Source organism: Crocuta crocuta, unplaced genomic scaffold (assembly GCF_008692635.1).
Source record: "Crocuta crocuta isolate KB4526 unplaced genomic scaffold, BGI_CrCroc_1.0 scaffold113, whole genome shotgun sequence".
NCBI classification, from domain to species: Eukaryota; Metazoa; Chordata; class Mammalia; order Carnivora; family Hyaenidae; genus Crocuta; species Crocuta crocuta.
In genome coordinates this window covers 5,038,206-5,056,691 of record NW_027530368.1, presented here as the reverse complement: position 1 = coordinate 5,056,691, position 18,486 = coordinate 5,038,206, and the positions used below count along the sequence as shown (strand labels likewise).

General features: G+C 42.2%; 1 protein-coding gene across 2 annotated transcripts in view; it reads left to right on the top strand.

Moving 5' to 3' along the window:
• Positions 1-18,486, top strand: part of ANXA4 (annexin A4) — a 64,531-nt gene that overhangs the window by 25,579 nt on the left and 20,466 nt on the right. For both annotated transcript variants that reach the window (XM_077766359.1, XM_077766360.1), the window contains exons 3-4: positions 11,007-11,094; positions 15,990-16,084. In XM_077766359.1, the coding sequence (XP_077622485.1) occupies positions 11,007-11,094; positions 15,990-16,084 (183 nt within the window). The remainder of the gene's footprint in view (positions 1-11,006; positions 11,095-15,989; positions 16,085-18,486) is intronic.

The following is an 18,486-nucleotide window of genomic DNA, read 5'->3' as shown; positions in this document are numbered from 1 at the left end:
CCTGAGGCTGGCCATCTGTTCTCCTTCTCTCACCCAAGTAAGGTATCTGAACAGGCAGGTGATTCTGATTCCTGATCTTCTCAGAAGGAATAATAGCAGTAGAATCTTACACCTGGAGAGGACCTAGAGCTCCCTTCAGCTTTAAATGGCCTCTTTTAGAAAGATAGATGTGTAAACTATCTTGAACAAATGGTAATATACTCATAACATTGTTTTACATTAGACATTCTAGAATTTTCTTCATCATCCCTGACTATCAAAACCTTACTCATATCTACTCCAAATCTCTATGCATTCTTTCAAAATTCATTTCCTCTAGGGACGCCTGGTGGCTCAGTTAAGCGTCCGACTTCGGCTCAGGTCATGATCTCACCATTCATGGGTTCGAGCCCTGCATCAGGCTCTGTGCACACAGCTCAGAGCCCGGAACATGCTTCGGATTCTGTCTCCCTCTCTCTCTGCCCCTCCCCAACTTGAACTCTGTCTCTCTCTCGCTCTCAAAAATAAATAAACATTAAAAATTAAAAAAAAAAAGAAAGAAACATTTACGGTATCCTGACTTTGTGTCAGATGTGGTACTCAGCTCAGGGGACTCAAAGTTAATGGGACAGTCTTCCTGTCTGCAACAAACTCACAGGCTTCTGACATGCAAAGCCTGTAACCAAATGACCTTTTAGAGTGCTTTCCACTAGAGGACAATTACCTCAGTTCCTCTCATCTTTCCTCCTAGGACCTCTTTTTCCAACATCACTATTATTTATTGGACAGATAAAGGACATTTTTAAAGAGTAAGGAATTGTTTTCCATCATTTTACTTTAGATCCTACTCACGTGTATAATAATTTTTAAACAGTAGTGATAATAGCATAAATAACAATTATGTTTTCATTCTAATCTTCACTTTGCTAACATGTTTATATTTTGTGGCATATTAAAATCATTTATTCTAGGTGGTGGAATTATGTCTGTTTTAATTTTTTTCTTTTTTTTTTTAATTCCCCATATCTCTACAATGACCATATGATACATTTCTAAAAACAAAATATTTTTGTTTTTAAGTTTATTTTATATTTGAGAGAGAGAAAGAGAGAGAGTACAAGGCGGGGGGGGGGCAGAGAGAGAGAGAGAGAGGGGCACAGAATCCAAAAAAGGCTCCACTCTCTGAGCTGTCAGTGCAGAACCTGATGTGGGGCTAGAACCCACGAACCATGAAATCATTACCTAAGATGAAAGTGGACACTCAACCGACTGAGCCACCCAGATGCTCTGAAAAAAAATTTCTTTTTAATTTGAAAAAAATTTTTTTTCCTGCGTGCGCGCGAGAGAGACAGCGTGAGCAGGGGAGGGTCAGAGAGAGAGGGAGACACAGAATACCAAACAGGCTCCAGGCTCTGAGCTAGCCGTCAGCACAGAGCCCGACGCAGGACTCAAACCCACGAACCATGAGATCATGACCTGAGCCAAAGTTGGACGCTTAACCGACTGAGCCACCCAGGTGCCCCTGAGAAAATATTTTTAAAGCTACTGTATTCAAATATTTAAAACATTTTTAAAATAGATGTTTAATTTACATATAGTGAAATGCAACACTCTTAAGGTTGGAGTAGATGAATTTTGACAAACATAGGAACCATATAACCTACTCCTCTATCAAGATAGATAGAACAAGGGCACCTGGGTGGCTCAGTTGCTTAAACATCCAACTCATGATTTCACCTCAAGTCATGATCTTATGGTTTGTGAGATTGAGCTCTGCATCAATCTGTGCTGTCAGCGCAGAGCCTGCTTGGAATTCTCTCTCTCCCTGTTTCTCTGCCCCTCCCCTGCTCGTGCCCTCCTTCCCCTCAAAATAAATAAATAAATAAATAAATGATTTTTTTAAAGAAGCTAGAACATTTCCTTACTCCAAGAAGTTCCTTTATGCCTCTTCTGAGTCAGTCCCCACCCTGCTCCCACTCCACCCCAGAAGTACAACCACTGTTCTGATTGTTATTACCATAGATTAGGTTTGTCTGTTCTAGAACATTCTATCAATGGAATCATAGAGTATGTATTCTTTGTGTCTGGCTTCTTTGCTGGTTATTATATTTTTGGCAATCCATCCTTGTTGCTATAAGTAATGGCAGTTTGTTCTTTGATTCCTTTTTTATTGCTGATTAGTATTTGTTGGGGGATCATCATCAAAAAGGACATGACCACTGACTGACCCGTGAGCTAGACCTGGGCAATTGGAGGCTCCTCACTCCCTCCACTGCCTCTGGAATGTGGGTTCCACCTACCTTTCCTGCTCCCTGAAGCTGCTCCAAGGATATAGCCCTGAGATGGCAATGTGGTGTTTGAGACACCTGCATGGTGTACGTGACTGAGCCCATTTAGGACCTCTTTATAAACTTTTAAGATTTGGAGGATTAGTTCAGGGATCAATTTGTCTTGGTGCAGCCCAAGACGAGTCTCATGTGTAAGTTCCCTTTGCTAATGGTAAAAGTGCCACCTGCAGACATGGAGGGGCTTGCCTCTTTCTTTCCTTGTTCTCTCCCTGCCCTCTGCCTATGAGGCTCAGCTTCAGATTATACCCAGAAGGCTCCTGAGGTGGTTGTGAAGCTACAATCTTCCACTGTATCATATTCCAATTTTTGACATTATTACCTTCCTGATTATTATAATAACTGAGTAATACTTCATTGTGATCTAACACCTATTTCTAGCTGCTCATTTTTGTTATTCTTTCCTACATCCTCCCTGTTTCCTTTGTCTGCTATCACAAGAAGACTTCCTGGGACAGACTCCCTTGCCTTCCTGGAACAGATAATGGTGCATTTTGCCCTGGAATTTGATCAATACGGGGACTTTAGGGCTACCCAGAACAAATTTTCTGAGCTTACCTTTTTCTGGGAAGAATGAGTCACTTAGAATGTTAATTGATAAGCTGAAACATCTTTGCAAATCCCTCTATCGATTCATCTTGTTAGATATTAATTTTAACCCCACAGTAGCATTCCTCAGCAATGCAGTTTGTGTTAAAGTCCAATGCAGTGTTTGGGCACCATCCAAAATTTTTTCAATACTGAAGCTCCAAAAGAACCCTGTGAAGTATTTCACTCAGAAAGCTATCTCATAGTGGAGCCAGTGGCTAGGTTAGACCATGTTGGAATTTTGACAACAAATCATCAATTTTCTTATTAGTACTGATGCATAGTAGAAGAATTAAAGTGCCTGTTTTCGTTTCCTAGGGCTGCCATAACCAAGTCCTATAAATGGAGTAGCTTAAAATAATAGAAATGTGATGTCTTACAGTTCTGGAGGCCAGAAACCCAAAATCAAGGTGTTGGCATGGCCAGGATCCCTCTGAAACCTGTAGGGGACTCCTTCCCTGCCTCCTCCTAGCTTCTGGTGACTTCCTAGGTGGTCTTGGGCACCCTTCGGCTTGCCACTGTTTAACTCCCGTGGTGTCTTCATGTACCGTTGTCTTCTTTTTAATCTTTTATTTTTTTAATGACTTTTTAAGAGAGAGAGAAAGGGAGAGAGAGAGAGGGAGAGGGAGAGAGTGAGCATGAGCAGAGGAGGAGCAGAGAAAGGGAGACACAGAATTCAAAGCAGGCTCCAGGCTCTGAGCTGTCAGCACAGAGCCCAATGTGGGGCTTGAACTCACAAGCTGTGAGATCCTGACCTGAGCCAAAGTCAGATGCTTAACTGACTGAGCCACCCNTACTGTCTTCTTATAAAGACACCAGTCATATTGGATTAGGGGCTCACCCTACTCCAGAGTGACCTCATCTTAATTTAATTAATTATATCTGCAATGACCCTATTTCCAAATGAGGATACATTCTGAGGTACAAGGCTTAGGACCTCACCGTACCTCACCATATCTTTTGGGGCAGTTACAATTCAGCCTGTAACCGTGCCCAAGGAAGTTAACGTCATTGATTTCTACTTCCCTCTGTCAGATGTATAGAGGGAAGTGACTAAGTGTTAGATGCTGATTATATTAGATATCTAGGAGGTAAAAGTTTGGGCTTTCAGCAAATAAGGCCCAACTCTCTGGTACCTAAGACCTTTGGATGGACTTGATGTAGGCCACAGTGAGCAAAGTCTGACTTACTAGAGAACTACCCCAAGGCCATAAAAATCTTCTATCCCTTTATTTTATTTCTGATGTTTATTCATTTTTTTGAGAGAGACAGAGCGCAGTGGGGGAGAGGCAGAGAGAGAGGGAGACACAGAATCCAAAGTAGGCTCCAGGCTCTGAGCTGTCAGTGCAGAGCCCAACATGGGGCTTGAACTCACGAACCGCGAAATCATGACCTGAGCTGAAATCAGACACTTAACCGACTGAGCCACCCAGGGGCCCCCTCTATTCCTTTAGATGGTCCATGTTATACCTTTGGATCAAGTTAAATCATCAGAGAGACTTATATCTATTCTACACTGTTTTTGCCACCTGTACAAATGGTCTATTCTGGATTTTGCTTTGGCATTATTATCCCATAGGCTTATGTTAAGAGATATTATCAGAAACAGATATAAGAATCTCACTCTTATGTTTATTATGGAGATGTTGTTGAAGTCACATTTAATAATAATGATGATGATGATAGCCATTGAGTTTGACGTTTTGTTTTAGTGTTTACTGTTTGCTGGATTCTGTGCCAAGTGCTTTCTTATATTATTCTGCTTTGTTATTACAATTGTGTGAGTTGATATCACTTCTCTTAATGTACAGGCGAGGAAAGGAAACTTCCCCTAGATACAGCACAGCTAGAAAGGGTTGAAGCCAAGATTCAAAGCCAGGTCTATCCCCACACCAACGTCTGTGTCCTCTCCTACTACACTTTACTACCTCTCACCATAGCCCACGGTGTCTCCTGCACACAGTACCCACAGATGAAATCTCCCCCAGTGTTACAATTCCCTTTATAGTGTTTGTGACCCCCAGAGTGACATAGAGGAGACAAAACTGTCTTCATGAATATTAGATTTCACTGGGCACAAGGCTATGGGTACATTTTAACCAAGGCTTATAGAAGATGCAAAACCCTTCTCCCTTTGCAATAATTCATATCATCTCCCTGTTCTGTTGTCTCCCATCACCATAACACACTACCACCATTTACCAAAGGGACACTATCAGGAAAATCACGAGTAATAGATCTACTATGTGACCTGAGCCCTAAATTTAGCCTTGGCTGTCTCTTCCTACCCTCAGCTTGTGAGCTCTTAGCATCGTAAAAGCACATAGCACCAGCTAGAACAAAAGAAGGTATCTAGCTCGGTCTAAACTCCATTGACATCTGGGCACCAAGAGTATCACGTAGGGGCACCTGGGTGGCTCAGTCGGTTGAGTAGTCAACTCTTGGTTTCAGCTCAGGTCATGATCTCTAGTTCATGAGACAGAGCCCCACATCCTGCTTAGGATTCTTTTTCTCTCTCCCTCTCTCTGTGCTCCTCCCCTGCTTGTGTGCACTCTCTCTCTCTCTCAAAATAAACAAATATACTATTTTTTCATTAAAAAATAATATCACTTAGATCCTTCTCCATGTGCAACCTAAGCCAATCAAATGCACACCAGAATGGCAGACACCTGACAAATTAAGAGAAGGGAGACAAGGCAGAACGATGTTAGTGCTGGTTTGTGATTAATTAGGTCACTTAAAAAATTATTTTAAGGGGCGCCTGGGTGACTCAGTCGGTTAAGTGTCCGACTTTGGCTGAGGTCATGATCTCACGGTTCATGGGTTCGAGCCCCACATCGGGCTCTGTGCTGACAGCTAGCTCAAAGCCTGGAGCCTGCTTCAGATTCTGTGTCTCCCTCTCTCTCTGACCTTCCTCTGCTCACGCTGTCTCTCTCTCTCTCAAAAATAAATAAAACATTAAAAAAAATTGTTTTAATTATTTTAAGTTTATTTATTTATCTTGAGAGAGACAGCGAGTGGGGGAGGAGCAGAGAGAAAGAAGGAGAGAGAGAATCCCAAGCAGGCTCCACACCATCAGCGCAGAGCCTGATGCAGGACCCAAACCACGAACCGTGAGATCATGACCTGAGCCAAAACCAAGAGTTGGACACTTAACCAACTAAGCCACCGAGGCACCCCTAATTAGATTGTTTTTAAAGATGTTTTTAAAGACAAGAAAACAGAATTCAGAATATCAAAATATAGGTTGCAAAAGGCCTTTATAATGCTTAGTGTCAAACACAGAGGGAAAGATATATTTAAAACCAAAGCTAGTTTGATTCTGCCCTCTACTGCTAAATCAGGGAGCCCAGAGAGCTCTAGTAATGAAGATGTCCTCTCCGTAAACTCAGTACAAATAAAAGCAGGGCATTTCTTGGGCAACTGGTCTCTTTTCCTCTTACAGACACAGTGAGTCTCATTGCCGATTACAGTTCCCTCTTACTTTGGCTTCTATGCAGAAAAATCTGTGGCTTCCTTCTAACACAGGCTCGTAAGGTCTGCATTTTGGTTTCCTTCTCACCTCCCTAGTTTTACTTTAGTTTTCTGTGTTTTATGTCCTGTCACTGAATTTCCACATCTACGTATTTATTTTTTATATTGAGCTATATGTATTTCTCTACACTACCTTCCACAACATAAATCACGTATAAATAAATTAGTAAATACGTTCACAATATTCAGGGCACTTTGGTGTTAATCAATAAATTGTCTCTAAATCATAATCCAACTGAGATGGTCCCCACCGGTCACTAGCCTGTGTTTTGCTTGCTGATGTTTTTAATTCTTGATTTTTATTTGAAGAGGGTCTGGCTAACTAATTTTTAATTTTTATGTATTTATTTCTTAAAATTCCAATATAATTAATATACAGTGTTACATGTGTTTCAGGTGCACAATCTAGTGACTAAACAATTCTTTACATTGCTCAGTACTCATAATGATAAGAGTACTCTTAATCCCCTTCACCTATTTCTCCCATCCCCCCACTTCTCCTTTGGTAACCACCAGTTTGTTTTCTAGAGTTAGGAGTCTGTTTTTTTTGTTTGTCTTCTTTTTCTCCATTCATTTGTTTTGTTTCTTAAATTCCACATATGAGTGGTATCATATAGTATTTGTCTTTCTCTGACTGACTTATTTAGCATAACACTCTCTAGGGGCACGTGGGTGGCTCAGTCGGTTCAGCGTCCGACTTTGGCTCCGGTCATGATCTTACGGTTCGTGGGTTCGAGCCCCACGTCAGGCTCTGTGCTGACAGCTAGCTCAGAGCCTACAGCCTGTTTTGGATTCTGTATCTCCCTCTCTCTCTCTGACCCTCTCCTGCTCATGCTGTCTCTCTCTCAGAAATAAATAAAATATTTAAAAACTTAAAAATAATAATACCCTCTAGATCCATCCATGTTGCTGCAAATGGCAAGATTTCATTCTTTTTCACGGTTGAGTAATATTCCATTGTATTATATATATCAGATCTTTTTTATCCATTCATCTATATAGATGGACACTTGGGTTGATTCCATATCTTGGCTATTGTAAATAATGCTGCAGTAAACATAGGGTGCATATATCTTTTCAAGTTAGTGTTTTTGTTTTCTTTGGGATACCCAGTAGTGGAATTACTGAATCATATGGTAGTTCTATTTTTACTTTTTTGAAGAACCTCCATACTATCTGCTACAGAGGCTGTACCAGTTTGCACTTCTACCAGCAGCAATGAGGATTTCTTTTTCTCTACATCCTCACCAACACTTGTTGTTTCTTGTGTTCTTAATTTTAGCCATTCTGATAGGTGTGAGATGATAGCTTATTGTGGTTTTGATTTACATTTCCCTAATGATGAGTGATGCTGAGCATCTTTTCGTATGTCTGTTGGCCATCTGTATGTCTTATTGAGAAAATGGCTATTCATGTCTTCTACCCATTTTTAATTGGATTATTTGTTTTTGTTTTGTTTTTTGATGTTGAGTTGCATAAACAATGTATATATTTTGGACATTAACCCCTTATCAGCTATATCATTTACAAATATCTTCTCCCATTCAGTGGGTTGTTGCTTTGTTTTGTTGCTGGTTTTCTTCACTGTGCAACTTCACTGTGGAAAAGCTTTTTATGTCCGTGTAGTCCCAGTAGTTTAATTTTGCTTTTGTCTTCCTTGGCTTTGGAGACCAGTCTAGAAAAAATGTTTCTACCTCTGATGTCAAAGAGATTACTGCCCATGTTTTCTTCTAGGAATTGCATGGTTTCAGGTCTCACATTTAGGTCTTTAATCTATTTAGAGTTTATTTTGTGTATGGTGTAAGAAAATGGTCCAGTTTCATTCTTTTGCATGTAGCTGTCTAGTTTTCCCAACACCATTTTTTGAAGAGACTTTTTCCCATTGTGTATTCTTGCTCTTTGTTGAAGATCAATCAATCGTATAATCATTGGTTTAGTTCTGGGTTCTCTATTCTGTTCCATTGATCTATGTGTCTGTTTTTGTACCAGCACCATATTGTTTTGATTACTACAGCTTTGTAGTATATCTTGAAATCTGGGATGGTGATACCAACAGTTTTGTTCTTTTTTTTTTCAAGATTGCTTTGGCTAATTGGGGTCTTCTGTGGTTCCATACAAATTCTATGATTATTCTAGTTCTGTGAAAAATGCTGTTGGTATTTTGATAGGGATTATATTAAATCTGTAAATTGCCTTGGGTAGTCTGGACATTTTAGCAATATTTGTTCTCCCAATCCATGAGCATGGAATATCTCTCCATTTGTTTGTGTCATCTTCAATTTCTTTCATGAGTGTTTTATAGTTTTCAGAGTACAGATCCTTCACCTCAAGGTCACTAACTTTTAATCCCTGTACACATCAGAGTACATCTTACTTTAAGTCATTTGATCATTTCTAGCGATGCTAGTCAACGTCTCTGTTGTCTAGTGAGGCTCTCTCCTCATGACTTTTCTGTCTAATAGGTCAGGCTTCAGTCTCCATTCTGCTGCGAAAGGTCTTGTCAGGGTCACAAGGAACTTCCATGTTGCCAAATCTGACCCTCCCTTCTGTGTCTTCCTCTTACCTCCCTTGGCAGTTACTGACCACACCCTCCTTCCTCAGTCTCTGGACACCACACTATCCTGGTTTTCCTTTTACTTCAAGGACTGATCTTTCTTGATCATCCTTTCTAGGCTCTCCTCTGCTGGACCTCTACGACTAGAGAGGCCCAGGCTTGTCCTAGGTCCCCTGTTCTTGAAATCACTTTCTCCCTAGGCCATCTCATCCAATACCATCCACATGCTGATGTATCTAGACTTGACCTCTACTTACATTTTATAACCAGCCGTCCTTTTGACAAATCCATTTGGGTGCTTAATGGACATCCTAAACTCAACATCTTGAAAATAAAACTTCTAAATCCCACTCCCCACTTCTTCCCCACCCACTCCCACCCCTAAGTCTGGTAGTCCTCCTCCAATTTGTCCCCATCTAGGTAAATGACACCACTCTTTACTCAGCTGCTCAGGGAAAAGATTTAGAGTTACACTTGATTCTTTTCTTTCCTCGCCTCCCACATGTCAGTTCATCAGCAAGTTCTGTTGTCTTTGCTCCAAAACATGTGCGGAGTCTGCCTGTTTCTTTCTGTTTCAACCATTTCAACCTCACCTATTATCATATCCATGGGACTCGCCCAAGATTCTCTACGGGTGCTGCCTCTCCCTTCAGCAGCCTGAGAGATCTTTTTAATATGTAAATCAGATCACACCCCCTCATCCTATTGCTTCAAACCTGCCAGTGGCTTCCCATTGCACTTAGGACAAAATGTAAATTCCTTGCCCCAATGAGGGCTGCCTTCTTCTGGCCCCAGCCCACCTCTCTGATTTTCTTTCTTCCTTTTTCATTTTTGAAACTTTTATTATGTAAAAGTGTAAACATGTGGAAAAGTACACCGAGGATTAAAAAGAACCCCTATGTGCCTACCAATAATTATTAACTCATGATCAGTTTTGTTTCTTCTTTATCTCCACTTACTTCCCCCCTACCTGTGTTATTTTGAAGCAAATTCCAGGCATTTTATCCTTTCATCTGTAAATGCTTTCAAAATATATAAGATTAAAACTCTTAAAAATAAACTATAACCATGGTACAATTATCATACCTAAAAATGGTAATGCTAATTCCTTAATGCCATCAAATATCGAGTTGGTGTTCAGATTTCCAGTTGTCTCATAACTGTCTTTTTATTTTTACTGTTGATTTAGGATCCAAATTATGATTATTGATATGCCTTTTTAATCTCTTTTAAGCTACTGTTTTTTGTCCCCAGCCCCCATCTCTCTCTTTTGTCATTCTTTTTGCAATTTATATGTTGAAGAACCTAGATTATTTGTCAAGTAGTGTTTCTCACAGTGTGGATTTTGCTGATTACAACCCTGTGGTATGGGTTGACATTTTCCTCTCTCTTCTATTTTCTGTAAATTGGTATTTGGCTCTAGAGGCTTGATTGGAGTCAGGTTTGATTTGTTCCTTTCTTTTGGGGCGGGGGGTGTGGACCAGATTACTGTACAAGTGGTGATGGAACTTACCTTACCACTGCCCTCCTTACCCACCGCCAACCTGGGCCACTCTGGGCTCTGTCCTGTTCCTTGCATATAAGCTAGTTCCAGCCTCAGGGCCTTTGCCTTGGCTGTCTCCTCTGCCTGTAACACCACCACCACCACTACCACCAGCACCACCACCACCCTGCAATCTCCAATTTTTGCATGCCAGCTGCTTTATGTCATTCAGATCTCAGCCTAAATGTCACTGATCAGAGCACCCCCTCTAGGACCTCTGTATCCACTCTTTGATACTTCTCACCACTGGACACCATTTATGTATGCATTTGTTGGCTTGTTTACTATTTAACTCCTCCTACTAGAAGTAGAACATCAGCCCCATGGGAGCAAGAGCCCCATCTCCCACACTCACTGCCGTATCCCCAGCAGCTACTATAGTGTCAGACCCATGGTAGGCACTCAGCGGATGTGTGCTGAATGAGATGAAGGCTCTCAGTCACATCTTTTTCTGTGTGCTCAGGCATCCAAAGGAGGCACCATCAAAGCCGCTTCCAGATTCAGTGCCACGGAAGATGCCCAGACCCTGAGGAAGGCCATGAAGGGGCTCGGTAAGTGTCCCACTGGAGGTAAGCACTCCTTTGTGTGATGTGCATCACAGAGTCACACAAAGCATGCTGTGTCCACCGGCAAAAAATGACTAAGCCCCTAAGAAAATACAGGGGGACCAAGTTGGCTTTTCAAGACAAATGGAATCAGAGGACATTACTCACTTCTGTTATAGAATTTATCATAGAATGCTCTGATTCTAGAATTCCCCAATAATTTAAATCTGTCTTGTATTACAACATTATGAATCTATGTATAAAACCTTAGAAATGTATTTGTTTTCCTATCAGTGCTGTATATGTATAGTATCATAAGGTTTACAAAGAGCTTTCACAAATATTATTTCAATGGGTATACACAACAACCCAGTAATTTAATGAAAGCAGCTATTGCTATTGTTATTTTCACCCCATTTCATAGACGTGAAACTGAGACACACAGTAAGTGGAATGAAGCCACGAGTCACACTCAGCAGCAGTGTAGTCATGTGGGCACACCGCAGGCTGCCCTGGGTTAGCCTCTTGCCTGGGTGGACATTTGGCCAGAGAAGTGCCTTTGGTTTGTAGCTGCTATTATAATCTCCTTGAGATATTTGGATAAAATGTTTGGTCATGAAGCTTTATTTCCCCATTTTCCTCCTCCCAAAGAGCTCATGTTAGTTAGCGTCAGTATTACTAATAGCAACAACAACAGTAACAATGATAGAGAATATTTATTAAATTCTATTATGCATCAGACACAATACATTACATAGATTATCTACAAACATGTTATGAGGATTATAACAATCAACAGTTTGTTTTACTGATAAGAAGTTGAGATTTAGAGAGGTTTAGCTAACTTGCTCAGCATCTCAGAGCTAGTAAGTGTTAGAGTCAGGATTCTAGGCAATTCCAGGCAGTGAGACCCAGGCAGTTTGACTCCAGAGCTGTATTTCAAGTCACTGTACTATCCTGCTGCCCACCTCTGAACAGAATGTTGTTCTGAATATATATGTCCTTCTCCTCATTTTCCCTTTTTCATAAGTAAGATGGAAAATGTCTATGGTCCATCCTTTTTCCATAGTTCAGAACGTGGACCACATGGCATTCAGAATTCTCAAAATAAAAGCAGGAGACATTTGGCAGCCAATTCTTATCAGTGTCTGCTGTGTGGGAACCAAAGCAAGGCAGACAGTTGGAGGAGACAAGCATTTTAAAACCTAGTCCAGGAATGCCTGGTGGCTCAGTCAGTTAAGTGTCTGACTTCGGCTCAGGTCATGATCTCACGGTTAGTGAGTTCAAGCCCCGCATCAGGCTCTGTGCTGACAGTTCAGAGCTCCTGCAGATCCTCTGTCCCCCTCTCACTCTGTCCCTCCCCTGCTTGTCCTCTCTCTTTGACTCTCTCAAATAAATAAATAAATAAAAACTTTAAAAAAAAAAAAACCTAGTTCAGCTAGTCCATGGATGCTAGGTGGGTAAGGCATGCACAGAAATAACTATAATAATATGATAATAGCTATCACAATATGATAGTGATAGGAGGGGCATAAATAAGATCCCATTAGTTTCAGAGAGGAGATCACATTTAATTTGGGGGCATCAGGCAAAACTTCTTGGAGGATGCAGAATTTGAGACGGGCTTTGGGAGGTAAGTTAGAGATAAGAGAGAATGTGTTTCGGGTGAATGGAGTAGCATGAGCGAGAGCATGGGGTGAGTGTGAGCACTGTCCCATTTCCAGTTCAGCTGAGGCCTAGGGGAGTCAGTAAATACACGGAAAGGTGGCTCGTGGCAGGAGGTACTTGCAAAGTGGGAGTTGGCTGGCACCAAAGGGAGGTCCTGGGGTTGCTACTGAGCAGACAGTCTGTAGAATCACAGACACGGGGGGATGGCCCAAACGCACCGGCCAGGAAGCCAGTGACACAGTCATGACACTACGTGGAGCAAAGAGGGAGACATGCAAACCAGTAGACTGGGAATGAAGGAGGTCAGGACAAAGGAGTGTAGCACAGTTGTTTCAAGTATAATAATTGAAGAGCTAAGTCTGTGAATTTGGCTGCCTGGTATCCTTTCGTGTGGATATTTACAATCGTGAGTGGGATGTTGCAGAAAGTCTCAAATGCCAGACTGCCATTCCTGTAGTAAATCCAGCAGGCTGGGGGGGGGTGAGGGGGTAGCCTTGTGTTTTCCTGAGCAAGGGAGAGACACCATCAGAGTTTTTCTTTACAAGAAAATGAATCTGGCAAGACTTTGGAAAGACCAGTTAGGAGGTAAGAATGCCAGTTAGCAGACTTTACAGTTGTCTAAGACCCTAAAATCATGAATTGGAGTGGTAGAGGTAGGAATCAAAGAGGTGGCAGATGCAAAAAAGATTTTAGAGTTAGATTTTGTATGCCGTGGCAGGAAATTTGAATGTGGAGGACAGGAAAAAAAAATCAAAGCTGTGGGGCGCCTGGGTGGCTGACTCTTGATTTCATTTCTGCTTAGGTCATGATTTCACAGTTTGTGGGGTTGAGCCCCACCTCAGGCTCCATGCTGAGCATGGAATCTGCTTGAGATTTTCTCTCTCTCCCTCTGCCCTTCTCTCCTGCTTGTGCACTTGCTCTCTCTCACTCTCTCTCAAAAAAAATTTTTTTTTAAAAAGCAAAGTCGTCACTGACATGTGGAGATGTGGCATCACTATATTGTACACCTGAAACTAATGTCATGCTGTATGTTAATTATATTGAAATTAAAAAAAGAAAAGCCTGCAAAGTGCTGAGTGAATTAAGAGTCTGTCTGAATTGTTTCCAAACTCGGAGGAAATGATAACAAGATTAAAAATAAGGAGGGGGCGGGGCGCCTGGGTGGCTTAGTCGGTTAAGCGTCCGACTTTCACTTAGGTCATGATCTCGCGATTCGTGGGTTCGAGCCCCACGTCGGGCTCTGTGCTGACTGCCAGCTCAGAGCCTGGAGCCTGTTTCAGAGTCTGTCACTTCCTCTCTCTCTGACCCTCCCTTGCTCACGCTGTCTCTCTCTCTCTCCTAGAAATAAATAAAACATAAAAAAAAATTTTTTTTTAAATAAGGAGGTGGCGCCTGGGTGGCTCAGTCAGTTAAGTGTCCAACTTCGGCTCAGGTCATGATCTCACTGCTCGTGGGTTCGAGCCCCACGTCGGGCTCTGTGCTGACAGCTCAGAGCCTGGAGCCTGTCTTCGGATTCTGTCTCTGTCTCTCTCTGTCTCTGTCTCTGTCTCTGTCTCTCTCTCTCTCTGCCCCTCCCCAACTCGCAGTCTCTCTCTCAAAAATGAATAAATATTTTTTTAAATAAGGAGAGAAGGGGAGCCTTGGTGGCTCAGTCAGTTAAGCATCCAACTTCAGTCAGGTCATGATCTCAGGTTTGTGAGTTCAAGCCCCGTGTTGGGCTCTGTGCTGACAGCTCAGAGCCTGGAGCCTCATTCAGATTCTGTGTCTCCCCCTCTCTCTGACCCTCCCATGCTCGTGCTCTGTCCCTCAATAATAAATAAAAACATTTTTAAAAACTTAAAAAATAAGGAGTGAAGGGGCACCTGGGTGGCTCAGTCACTTAAGCTTCTGACTTCAGCTCTGGATATGATTTCGTGGTTTGTAGTTTGAGCCCCACATTGGGGTGTGCACTGACAGTGCAGAACCTGCTTGAGATTCTCTCTTCCTCTTTCTCTGCCCCCCCCCCCACACACACCTGGATGCCGTGTCTCTCTCTGTCAAAATAAATAAATAAACTTTTTTTAAAAATGGGGGCGGCCTGAGTGGCTCAGTCAGTTAAGCATCCAACTTCAACTCAGGTCATGATCTCACAGTTCATGGGTTTGAGCCCCACATCGGGTTCTGTGCTGACAGCTCAGAGCCTAGAGCCTGTTTCGGATCTGTGTCTCCCTCTCTCTCTGACCCTCCCCTACTCATGCTGTCTCTCTCTCTCTCTCTCAGAAATAAATAAAACATTTTTAAAAATGAGGAGAAAAAAGGCAAGAACATAGAAGATCCAGGAGAACCAAAAGACATGAAGAGAATTGCAGAGGAGGGGGGAAAGCCAGATCCCAGTCAGCATTTAGTGACTATTTAGTAACTGCAGGGCATTGTGCTAAGGAAGTCACTTAGTTGTTTTATTGAATGCTTGCAGCATCCCTGTAAGGGAAAGTGCCGTGGTCACTTTCATTTACGGGTAAGGAAGCTAATGCTCAGAGGTCCCTGGATGGCTCAGTCAGTTAGCGTCCGACTTTGACTCGGGTCATGATCTTACAGTTCGTGGATTCAAGCCCCACGTCGGGCTCTGTGCTGACTGCCAGCTCAGAGCTTGGAGGCTATTTCAGATTCTGTATCTCGCTCTCTCTGACCCTCCCCTGCTCACGCTGTCTCTTTCTCTCCCAGAAATAAATAAAACATTTTAAAAAAATTAAAAAGTTTTTTTAAAAAGGAAGCTAATGCTCAGACAAGTTAGCTTTTTTGTTCAGGGATAAAAAGTTGATTAAAGGAGGGCTAAGACTCAAACCCAGTGTCTGGTTCTCAAAAAGAGTAGACAAACCTACTGAACAAGGACCTCTTTTCTTTTTTTTTTTTTAATTTTTTAATGTTTTTATTTATTTCTAGGAGAGAGAGAGAGAGAGACACAGTGTGAGCAGGGGAGGGTCAGAGAGAGAGGGAGTCACAGACTGAAACAGGCTCCAGGCTCTGAGCTGGCAGTCAGCACAGAGCCCGACGCGGGGCTCGAACCCACGAACTGCGAGATCATGACCTAAGCGAAAGTCAGATGCTTAACCGACTAAGCCACCCAGGCGCCCCCAAGGACCTCTTTTCTTAGAAAGCTCTGTGTGTGTGTTTGTGTCAGGCCAGCATCCTCACAGGAACCTGTTTTCTCATTTCCCTCTCCAATCACCTCACTCACTGTCCCTGCTTTCCACCAGGCACCGACGAAGATGCTATCATCAGCGTCCTCGCCTACCGCAGCACGGCCCAGCGCCAGGAAATCAGGATGGCCTACAAGTCCACCATCGGCAGGGTAGGCCGCAGCCTCTCCAGGTCTCTTCCTGATCTAGGTTCCAGAAGTGGCCTTTTGGGTCCAAAAGATGGACCCTTGCCTTGTTTAAAGATGTTCTGAAGAAAAAAACAACTTCAGTGTGTTACCTCCACTGTCCTTAGCCAGAGGTGATTTCTGGGAGCTCTTGGTTCCCAGAGCTCAACCCAACCACGGGGAAGTGGTATCTTCCCATTCAGCCCCGTGTAGGGACGTGGTCCTTCAGTGAACTCCACCACCGCCCTGGGTAGCATCAGACAAGGCTGAGCCTCCACGTTGCTTCCCTGATCCTGGCCGGGCTTCTTTTAGGTTACGGTGGATGAAGCAGTATTGACATCTAGTTTGTTTTAAACATGCTCTCCTAGGATTTGGAGTCTATTCTGACGCTTCCACATAAACCCAGGTGTACCATATTTTCATTCCTTTGATGATTCTCAGTTGAGGGACACCCCCCTCAAATTCTAGATTGGGGTTGTGACTATGTATATAATTCATTAGCTTATGGATTCAGGGTGTGTTCACTCACCCCTTCTGGTTTGAATCCTGCACCCCCAGGAACCCTATTTCAAACTCTGTGTTCAACGACTCATTTACCAGAGCCATTCCACCCAGTCTTTCCTCATCACTGAAAACCTGTCTATGTGATGAATCTTTTTATTGAGTGAGGAAATGAGTGTTTTAGGTCTCGGAGTATAGTAACTCCAAAGAATATTTCTATCCTGGAGAAACCTTACAGCCAATCAGACTACAGCTGTTTCTCAAAGACTGGCACTAAGCTACTGGCTGGGACAAAGCTGGCTCAGCATTCCCCAGCACATCTGCGTGCAAACTTTGGCTGGGGCCCCAGTAGGGACTGGGATTATTCATAGCTCAGACTGTCTTCTGAGCATCTGAAACTCTCCTCCATCCCAGAGACCTTTAACGAGCATAAACGAGTGTGAATATGCATGTGATGTGTGAACTGGAATAGCCTCAGAGCTAAACTAATCTGATGACAATTTGGGGGGGGGGGTTTGTTTGTTTGTTTTAATTTTTTTATGGTTTGTTTATTTTTGAGACAGAGAGAGACAGAGCATGAGCAAGGGAGGGGCAGAGAGAGAGGGAGACAGAGACTCTGAAGCAGGCTCCAGGCTCTGAGCTGTTAGCACAGAGCCCGATGTGGGGCTCGAACCCACAAACTGGGGGATCATGACCTGAGCCAAAGCCGGACGCTTAACTGACTGAGCCACCCAGGCGCTCCTGATGACAATTTGTTAAGATGACCAACGTTAATGAATTGAGCGTTCATTGATTTGTTCATTCATTAATTCATTCACTCTGTATGGATGTGACCCAAAAATATGCACTAGAGATTGAAATACAGGGAGGGCTGTGCAGTCGGGTGTGTGAGAATCAGAGACAAGACCTGAACGGTATGTCAGCTCATTTTGATCGGTCTCAAGCAGGGCCTTAAACTATCTGACCTGTTCGAGGAGGAAATGTGAATGAATGTCTTTAGAATTTGGTCCTTTGTCCAAAGTATTACATTTCTTTTTAGGAACTGAATCTTAAGAAATAATTGTGAATGATCACAAAGATATGGCTAAATGCATGTATACATAATGGTACAAAAATAGAAATAAGGGGCTGATGAAATAAATTATATTGTATCTATATTTGGAAATTTCAGCAGCTGTTAAAAATGTCATATGTAATTATTGATTACATATGATTACATATTGATTACATATGATTTGGAAATACATTCAAAGCATATTGCTAAGAGAGTGAATACATTTAAGTCCGTGTCTATAAACTTTTCGATCTCAAGACCCTTCTACACTCTGATTGAGGACTTTTTTTGTTTTTGTGGATTATCTATTATCTAATATCTATTGATATTTACTATACTAGAAATTAAAACTGAGGCATTAAAAATATGGATTTGTTAATTTATTTAAAAAACATAAATATATTACATGTTACATTTTAATGAAAATTAGCTATATATTCCAAAACATTAACTTTTAGTGAGAAAACTGGCATTCTTTTACATTTTGCAGATTTCTTTAATGCCTGCTTTAATGGAAAACAGCTGGATTCTCATATCTGCTTCTGCATCGTTTGTTGTGATACATGGTTTTGGTTGAAATCTGGTCTTGTACAGATACATATGTACTTGGAAAAGGGCATGTTAATAGCCTTTTAACAGAATTATAGAAATGCAGATATGTCAAGTAGCCTTTGCAAAACTCCACGGTACAAATGCGAGAGAATGGCAATGAAAAGGCAAATATAATGTCTTAGTGTTACTTATCATGAGGAGAGCTCTGACCTTGCAGGCCCCTGAATGAATCCAGAGACCCCAGAATGAGTCTGGAGACCCCAGGCATCCCTGGACCACACTC